Here is a 9,701-nt window from a genome sequence, read left to right as displayed (position 1 = left end):
GCTTGGTTTGTTTTTTATTTCTATTTTTCATTTTTTTTCCAGGAAGATTACCCCTGAGCTAACATCTGCCAATCCTCCTCTTGTTTCTGAGGAAGACTGGCCCTGAGCTAACATCCGTGCCCATCTTCCTCTACTATTTTTATATGTGGGACACCTACCACAGCACGGCTTGCCAAGCGGTGCCATGTCTGCACCCGGGATCCGAAGAGCTAGGTTTATTTTATATTGTAAATTGTCTCCATGGGTCCTTTCTGACATTTTTGCTATGAAGTCCTGAATTTCTAACTTGCTTCTAAACTGCTGAATGCCACATTTTCCTGACTGCTCTAGCTTTCTCTGAAATGCACAGGATAGGTCCGTAGGTTTGGCAAACTCTCCCCCACCCCTTTCTCCACACTCTTATCCCACAAGTGTACGTTCAGCATTTGAGAGCCTTTAATCTTCTTCCCTCTTAGCTCCCTTAAACACATTTGTAGTTAAACTTTTTATGAAGTTAAAAGTTTCATTTTCAATCAGCTGACCTAGAAGGACCATATCTATCCTTAACTTTTGTCAGATATCCCTAAAAACTCAATTTTTTTCTTCTAAACTTCAATAATGCTATTTCTTTCTTTCTTTTTTCTTTTCCTTTCTTTTTTGCTGAGGAAGATTCGCCCAACTCGCCCTAAGCTAACATCTGTTGACAATCTTCCTCTTTTTGCTTGAGGAAGATTTGCCCTGAGCTCACATCTGTGCCAATCTTCTTCTACTTTGTATGTGGGTCGCTGCCATCGCATGGACATTGACTAGTGGTGTAGGTCCATATCCAGGACCTGAACTCAGGCCACCAGAGCTGAGTGTGCCAAACTTAACCACTAGGCCATGGATCCGGCCCTGATAATGCTATTTTTATAAATGCATGCCAAGCTTGTGAATTGAGTTTTTTCATCTGAACTTATTTTCCAAATATAGGAGTATGAGAATTGTGGGTGGAGGAAGTAGCACCAGAAACTGAAAGACTAGGAACTAGACTTCGGTCATTATTTGAAATAATCGGAATAAAAATCCTTTCATTTCTTTAACATTCTACAAATATTGTTTTGAGGCCCTGGTGATACAGCAGTGAGCAAGACAGACAAAAATCTTTGCCCTCAGGAAGGTCAAGTTCCAGTGGAAAGAGACAGATAATAACTAAATGAAGGAAAATAAAGCAGAGAGGGTGTAGAGGGAGCGTTTATTTACAAGTTAAAAAAAGGTGGCCTTTGAGCAGTTCTGAAGGAGGTGAACTAAGGGGCTATGCTGACACCTGGAGGAAGAGAGTCCCAGGCACAGGAAACAACAGCAAGTGGACAGGCTCCCAGGGGAGCGTCCCTGGACAGAAGGAGAAGCAGCTAGGAAAATCTGGCTGGAGCAGCAGGTGATGCTCCCCAGAGAAGTAAGGGGAGATAGCAGACTCTTGAGAACCTTGTCGGATTTGTTCCGTGCTGTGGCTTTTACTGTGGTGAGATGGGAAGCTGGTGGAGGGTTTCAAAAGAGGGAGCTACAGGGTCTGTTTTAACAAAACCACTCAGGCTGCTGGGTTGAGAAGGGAAGGAGGCAGGTGTAGAAGAGGAGAGACCAGTTAGGAGGACATTGCAATCATCTCCAGCAGAAATTAATCAGAAACGTCTGATTGGTTTACAAAAAGGGATGAAAATGGGCTTGCAGAATACAAAAAAAGAGGTGATTAATAATGCGCCTTTATGGGTCTGCTTAGGATATCTGCCCTCTCCCATTCCCTAAAGTTGCATGGGTCCTACCCCTTCAGTACATGTGGATTGGGGTCCAGGGAGTACAGACTTTCAGCAGGAATACGAGGGGATTCTTATGACTAGGAGCTTTGGGAAACTGCTTCACTCTAACCTCCCCACCCCCCAGCACACCTTTTGGAGTTTGGGGCAGACCTGGAAAGCGTTGCAGGGCGCCCATGCAGCCGGAAGGTGGCGCCACCTGACCGCGAGCTGCAGAGAGCGCGCCTCTCCTAAGGAGAAGTGAGAGGCTGCAGACGAGCCGGTCGGTGGCTGCTGGGGTCACCCAGGCCTCGCTTATCCCAGCCGGAGCGGCCCGCACAAATAGAGGAGAGTGGCGTGGCCAAGTGCCCTGGATTCTTTTTAGGCTAATGTGCATCTTCAGCCGCCCCTAGTGGGACTCTTGGCTCCTGAGGCAGAAGGCGCAGCCCTCTGTGCACGGGCATTGAGCGTTTGGGAGCAGGCAGAGCGGTGCAGCGAGAACCGGCCAACTTGCTCCACAAGATATTAGTCCAACCATGCCGACCCAGGCGCGGCGATCTACCACCGAGGCCCCTCAGGGAGCACCGGCCCTGTGCACGGCACCATTTCATTGGCAGCGGGACTGGAGGCCCCGCCCCCTTTCGTACAGCTCTCGTCTGTGACTGGCTGTCGGGCCCCGGCCGGCCACACCTCCTCCCCTCGCACATACACAAGAGTCACGCGCCTTTCAGTTGGAAACTTGGCGTGCTGGGGAGGACAGTTGCCCTCATCGTCCCACCCACGTCCCTTGTCATTGGTCCGCGGGGCCGCTCGCGACCACGCCCCCATTCTAGCCCCCTGGCGGCGGGGTCGGGCGCCCGCTCGTGATTGGCTGGTTGGCCTGCCTCTCTCGGGAGTGGCAGGCGCTCCCCTCCGCCCCCCCTCCGCGAGGCTAGAGGACCCTCAGCTGGCGGAGGCCGAGTCAGTGTCAGTCAGGGAGGCGGGCTGCTGAGCACCGGGTGGGGACGCTCCGTTGCAATCTCTCCCAGGGGCCGGTGCCTGCGCTCGTGCCGTCGGGTGGGAAGGATGAAGCCGCAGCTGGAGCAGCCACCCTATGATTGGCTGTGGCTCTTGTGAACCCGAAGTAAAGATGGCGGGCGGGCAGGCAGCCGCTGCACTGCCCACTTGGAAGATGGCGGCGCGCCGCAGCCTCAGCGCCCGCGGCCGGGGGGTCCTGCAGGCGGCGGGGCGGCTGCTGCCGTTGCTACTGCTGAGCTGCTGCTGCGGCGCGGGCGGCTGCGCAGCGGCGGGCGAGAACGAGGAGACGGTGATCATCGGGTTGCGGCTAGAGGACACGAACGACGTGTCGTTCATGGAAGGGGGGGCGCTGCGGGTGAGCGAACGGACCCGGGTCAAGCTGCGGGTGTACGGGCAGAACATCAACAACGAGACGTGGTCCCGCATCGCCTTCACCGAGCACGAGCGGCGGCGCCACAATCCCGGCGAGCGCGGGCTTGGGGGTCCCGCGCCTCCAGAGCCGGACAGCGGCCCCCAGCGCTGCGGCATCCGCACCTCAGATATCATCATCTTGCCCCATATCATTCTCAACCGCCGTACATCGGGCATCATTGAGATCGAGATCAAGCCGCTGCGCAAGATGGAGAAGAGCAAGTCCTATTACCTGTGCACGTCGCTCTCCACGCCTGCCCTGGGCGCCGGTGGCCCGGGGTCCGCGGGTGGCGCTGTCGGGGGCAAGGGCGGCTCCGGGGTGGCCGGGCTCCCGCCGCCCCCGTGGGCCGAGACCACATGGATTTACCACGACGGCGAGGACACCAAGATGATCGTGGGCGAGGAGAAGAAGTTCCTGCTGCCCTTCTGGCTGCAGGTGATCTTCATTTCGCTGCTCCTGTGCCTGTCCGGCATGTTCAGCGGCCTCAACCTGGGACTCATGGCCCTGGACCCAATGGAGCTGCGCATCGTGCAGAACTGCGGCACGGAGAAGGAGAAGAATTACGCCAAGCGCATCGAGCCCGTGCGCAGGCAGGGCAACTACCTGCTGTGCTCGCTGCTGCTGGGCAACGTGCTGGTCAACACCACGCTCACCATCCTGCTCGACGACATCGCCGGCTCCGGCCTCGTGGCGGTGGTGGTCTCCACCATCGGCATCGTCATCTTCGGGGAGATCGTGCCCCAGGCCATCTGCTCCCGACACGGCCTGGCTGTAGGAGCCAACACCATCTTCCTCACCAAGTTTTTTATGATGATGACCTTCCCCGCTTCTTATCCGGTCAGCAAACTGCTGGACTGCGTCCTGGGCCAGGAGATAGGCACGGTCTATAACCGGGAGAAACTGCTGGAGATGCTCCGGGTCACCGACCCTTACAACGACCTCGTTAAAGAGGAGCTGAACATCATCCAAGGGGCGCTGGAGCTCCGCACCAAGACGGTGGAGGACGTGATGACTCCGCTCCGGGATTGCTTCATGATCACCGGCGAAGCCATTCTGGACTTCAACACCATGTCAGAGATCATGGAGAGCGGCTACACTCGCATTCCGGTGTTTGAGGGGGAGCGCTCCAACATCGTGGACCTCCTCTTTGTCAAAGACTTGGCCTTCGTGGATCCAGATGACTGTACTCCCCTGAAAACCATCACTAAATTTTATAATCACCCCTTGCACTTTGTTTTCAATGACACCAAGTTGGACGCTATGCTGGAAGAATTTAAGAAAGGTGGGAAATTTTGGTATCTTTCATTGGCTTGCTCTTTCTCTCTCCATCCTCCTCCCTCCTTGAGTCCTCTACCCTCAGACCTACCCTCCAAGGCGAGCTGACCGGAATTTCTCCTCTCTTCTTAAGTGCAAAGTTGAAAGGGTGGTGTGGATTTGGGGGTGGATTAAACTAGTAAGAGCTTCTAGGGTCTTTAAAAGCGCAAGACTGCCATCTCTTGCTTTTTCTCATATCAAAAAGCAGGCTTCCTATTTTCTGTGCATGATGCTCTCCCCAGCTTTCTGGTTTTGAAGGGCCTGCTGCATTCATGCCCGGGTTCTGAGTGGGTAGATGAAAGTAGGGACCGGCTGATGCCATGCTATACCATTTGGTTGATGCGTACTAACCGCAAGCATTTGGAAAACATTTAAATAGCTTTTCTGAACCCAGTACAATCCTTTTCCTCCTCCTTAAACCATTCATTGACGTTTCAGAGATTGGAAGTGCATTTTCAGTAGCTGCTGATACTGGTTGTCTAGTGGCCTGTGGGAAAGACTGAGGTCTGCCTTTGAGGATAGGGAGTGGGGTAAGCCAAATATCACCCAAAGAATTCACGCATTTGGATGTGACTTGCCTTAACTGGAAACGAGGGTTTTTTAAAAAAACTAAAGTTAGTTATTAATATATAACTTGGAAAGACTAGTGGTAAGTTAGCCTTTTACAAGGCTTTATCTTCTTTAGCTTTCTTCACTAGTTGTGTTTACCTGACAGCAAATAAAATTCCCCAAACCAAGTGTGGTTTCGGCAGAAAGCTTGAACCTTTAACAATAGGATGAATTCCTCTTATGGTTTACTTATTTCTTGAGTCTTTCTGGTTTAAAAGGATTCTTTTTAACCTTGATCACCTGGTACGTGAGCTTGAAGTGTGCCTTCAAGTCACCCCTCACCATTCCAGGGAGTTATAACAGGGAAGAGAAGTGCAGAATCTGGTGTGCTCCCCTTTGTTTGCATCGTGGTATTTTTTGTTTGTTTGTTTTACCATGTAACGAACAGGTAAATAACAACGCCTACTACTATTACTGGAATTCTACCTTTAAAAATGTTTCCAGTAAATAGCTAGTGTTGTTATTTGAAAACAAGAGATGCTGAGTGTTTTCATTGCTTTGATGCTAGTCCATGCACACGTATTAAAATGTGTATGTTACCTTTAATGACCTAGTAGTCTCAAAATTAAGTTTTCCTTCTTCAAATAGAATTTTGGTCACCAATAGTGGTCTCTCCACTGAAAATGGCCACGTGTAAATGGTGACAGCTCACTGGATGTGATGATCTGAACATATTCACAGAGTGTGTGCTTGTCCTAATTCCGTTTTCCTGCCTGAATAGTGTCCTCTCTGGAACAGGACCACATTGCAGTAATTTTCAGATAAAGGAATAGAGCAGAATGTGCTTTGGAGATTGGTAATTTGCATTTAAAAGCAGAAGGAGATTCTTCCGGATTCTTAAATAGTAAAAAGAAAATGCCCATTATCTCTAGGTGACAGAACTCCTTTTGGGGGTGTCATTATTCTTTCACTACTAAATTGTTAATTAGAGCATCTAACCAGTCTCTTGTTTCATTTTGCAGGAATATCTGCAATACAGAAAGATATATTGAAATGCTTGAAAATGCCTGTGAAATAGTACTTTATTTTCTTTTTGTTGCTAAATTTCCCAATATTGATACAGATAACTTAGTCTCTGTTTTTCTTTATTATTCAGAACTTTTGCACATCTACTCATGGGTCGATATCACTAGTATATACTAGTCTTTTCTTTATTCCTGCATCTTTTTTCTTTGAGAATTTTACTCTCCACCTCACAACTCATTAATCCTGCCCCTAACTCAAAATTTCAAAATTTGCATTATTTTGAGATTTGTTTTTGGTTGTCCTTGAGCAATTTTCCTGTGACTAATTTGTTTTCATGAGGAACTGTTTTTTCCCCCAAAATTACCTCTCACAGTGTTTTCTTTGAAATGTATCCTTTAAATGATTGAATTACTAACATTTTCCCATGAATTCCAGAAAAATAATAATGCACACGATTTTATTTTTGTCCTTAACTAGAATGATGTAGTTGGTTAAGAAGATGGTACAAGTTAAATGTACATTCAAGCTAGTGACATATTCAGAAGAACAGGCAAAGACAGTGGGTTGCAATGGGAAATTCAAGCCATAATCTTAAAGGGACAGAGTGGGTGTTGTTACTTAACCTATAGGAATAACTGATATTTCGCCTTCTCTTTCTTGATCTTTTGGTGCCTTTAACCGTACTGACAGCTGTGTTAGTTTGTTTTTCTATATGAGGTAGAATAGTTCACCTGATTTTTTTCCTTCATTTTCTAATTCACTTATGAAAGAATATGAACAGTCACCCTTCTGTTGTTTTTTCTCTATTGAATAATGGTGTGTGTAATGGTTTGAAGCCTTTTTCTTCCTCTCTTCCCCTCTTTCTCCTAACAATACCAACTGTAATCCCCAAAACTGGTTAGATCATTAATCCGGATCTCATTGAAAATTATCCTTCCTAATTAAGAATGTCTGCAGGAAGCCTTTCCTGTGTATGGCTGTACATCATTAGTCTGAGTTGTTCTTTACTAAGGAGGGGAAAGGTTCTGTAATGTGGAAAGAAACGAAAAGCTGCCTTTACATAAGCGTATGTGAATGTCTTCTTTCTGACAATTAGAACTTTTTGCCTGGTTTCCAGGAAACTCTTAGCTCTACTTGAGGTTGGAAGACAGTAATTATGCTAATTTTCCAGTTAGCTTATTATTATTATTTCTTAGTTATTTGCTCTGTGCCAGGTACAGGGCTGGAGGCTTTCCATGAATCACCTTGTTTAAATCTCATGATGTCTGAGTGAAGGAATCTCCGTTTTACACATGAGGATATTGAGGCTTCGGTTAAATGATTTGTTCAAGGTCACACAGCAGGTTGTTGATTTGGGGTTTTAACTCAGGTGCGTGACAGTGGTCTACCATTCTGCTATGCTGGTCCCCTGGATCCTCATTATGCATTTCTATTTTAAGTGAGTGCGAAGTTTGATCTTTTGTCAAAACATTGCCTCGGAGCTTGTTGGGCAACAGACACAGAAATGTATTTAAACATACAGATGGCTTCACATCCAGTGTTTCTGTGATGTGGTACCTAACAGTTGGTGTCCCCACTTTTGCCATTAAAATAAATAAAATTTTTGGCCTGTGTGATCCTAAATCTAAAGAATTCTATTCCCCATATTTCCGCGTCGGGCATCAAGATTTATTTCAGAACGTTTATCCTGACATTCTGGTATACGCGTGTGCTGCTCTGGTGGACTCCTGACAGCTGTTTCCTAATAGCTGAGGTGGTTTGTAGTAAGGTTTCACTCTTAGCTTCTTATCTGTTTCTGTTGCAAAGGTGACTCAAACTCAGTTTTGTGTTTTGATCTTGATTTTATTTACTTTTCTTTGTAGCCACCTATATAATAATTGGTTGCTAGCGACCATCCTTTACACCTCTGCCCCTGTGCTCCATGCAGTCAGTCTTTCTCTTTTGTTCATTTTGTAGTTACTTATAAATCTAAAACGATAAAAGTAAATACCCCCAGAGGATTATGAGAATTTTAGAAAAACTGCCTAAAACAAAAGAGTGTAGAGGAAAGAAACACTAAATGAAAGATTGCTACCTTTGTGTGCAGAAAGGATACTAGAAGCTGTTCATTTACCTGACAAACCTTCCTAACAGACATTGTGGGCTCTTAGCCACCCAGTTGTCTACACCGGGGTGGAATTTAAAGGGTTAGTAACTAGTTTTTGCTGCTTTGTTTTTTTTCTCTTAGTGTTGCAGCAATTGCCTCCCAGTATTGCGAGGATGCTTGTTTCACAGCTGCTAGGGACTTAGGCTGGCTATTTCCTAGCTTTTTCTTACCTGGGAACGGGTAGGATCACCAGATGACGTCTTTTAAAGGAAGATTGCAATGTGTGATTTTTGCTCAAACGTTAGCTCTACAACTGTCTCTTCCTATATCACAACAAATCTTTTCATATTAATGTGTTGAGAGTTTAACATTAAAAACTTTTTCTCGCCAAATAAAGCGTTCCACTCGCCTAGAATCTAGGAGGATGTTTTTATTGGTGTTTAAAGGTATGAATGGTGTTGGGCGTGGCGGGGTGGTGGATATATTTGTTTCTATGATTTTGTTTGTTTGTTCTTTTTATGCAGTAACGCACGTTAAACTATTATAATTTTGTGTGATTTTAGAACACAATTATGAAATATCCAGGTAGTATAGAATCAGAGCTGGAAGGCAGACAGCTTGAGGATCATCCATCTAGTCCACTGTTTGTGACACTCACCAGATGGTAAGAATTACTTGGATCACTTATTAAGAATAAGGTCGTGGGGCCTCACTCAGAGACCTCCTGAAGTGGGATCTCCAGGGAAGGGGCCCTGGAATCCATATGGTTAACAGTTAACCTGAGGTAATTCTTATGGTTAGGTGAGTTTAGGAAATGCTAGTCTACTTAACCTCTTAAATAAGGAAAGTAAACCCAGAGAAGGTGAGAAAGTTAAGTGACTTGCTTAAAGCTACTCACCTAGCTAGTAGCATCAACAGGACTAGAACCCATGTCCCTGACTCTAGACTGGAATTCTTTACACTCCAACAAGCTGGCCCTCTGATCCCCAGTTAAAGGTACTTTAACTCTGACAGAGTTGAAGGTAGCTGCATTAATGGTGAAAGCAAATATTCAGGTTCGCCATTGGTTTTTATTTGTCTTGTGGTTTTGATGTCAGTCTTTTTGATATGCTGGATTCAAGCCATCTTTGACAGGCATTTTGTTTCATAGAAAATAAGTCTCAATGTGTGAGCTCGCTTTATTTTAGCTTACTTCAAGTTTTTTACTCTGCTAAGGTCAGACTAGGAGGGTATTTTAGGAAACGAGTATTGGTATATAGTTTGCTTGAAGCCTCAGGTAGTTAAGTATAAGGTATTCCTTTAGAGTTAACTTGTTTTGGATGTCCCTGAAGGATGTATTTTCTTTTTGGTCATTTCTACTATGAGAATAATAAAGATTGGATTTGGGACTGTGGGGTGAAACTTCTTTGGTTCTATTAATTTTTGTTCACAGTACCGGTCTATAAATTTTCCATTGAGATATTCGTCAAAGCATTTGGAGCAAGTGTCCCTTTCATGCATCTATGTATCCTTTTTTTTTTTCAGTTTTTTAAATATTGTAAGTTAAATT

The 9,701-nt window shown here is 46.0% G+C and overlaps 1 protein-coding gene across 8 annotated transcripts in view; it reads left to right on the top strand.

Moving 5' to 3' along the window:
- Positions 1 to 612: 612 nt before the first annotated feature.
- CNNM2 (cyclin and CBS domain divalent metal cation transport mediator 2) overlaps positions 613 to 9,701 on the top strand; it is a 156,745-nt gene continuing 147,656 nt past the window's right edge. For all 8 annotated transcript variants that reach the window (XR_011421273.1, XR_011421266.1, XR_011421279.1 and 5 more), the window contains exon 1: positions 613 to 4,459. Coding sequence is in view for 4 of the 8 variants with exons in the window: in XM_023640152.2 (XP_023495920.1) it covers positions 2,842 to 4,459 (1,618 nt within the window). In the remaining 4 variants the exon portion in view is untranslated. The remainder of the gene's footprint in view (positions 4,460 to 9,701) is intronic.

This window comes from Equus caballus, chromosome 1, assembly GCF_041296265.1.
Source record: "Equus caballus isolate H_3958 breed thoroughbred chromosome 1, TB-T2T, whole genome shotgun sequence".
NCBI classification, from domain to species: Eukaryota; Metazoa; Chordata; class Mammalia; order Perissodactyla; family Equidae; genus Equus; species Equus caballus.
The sequence above is the reverse complement of the archived record's forward strand: the minus strand, read 5'-3'. Positions and strand labels throughout refer to the sequence as shown.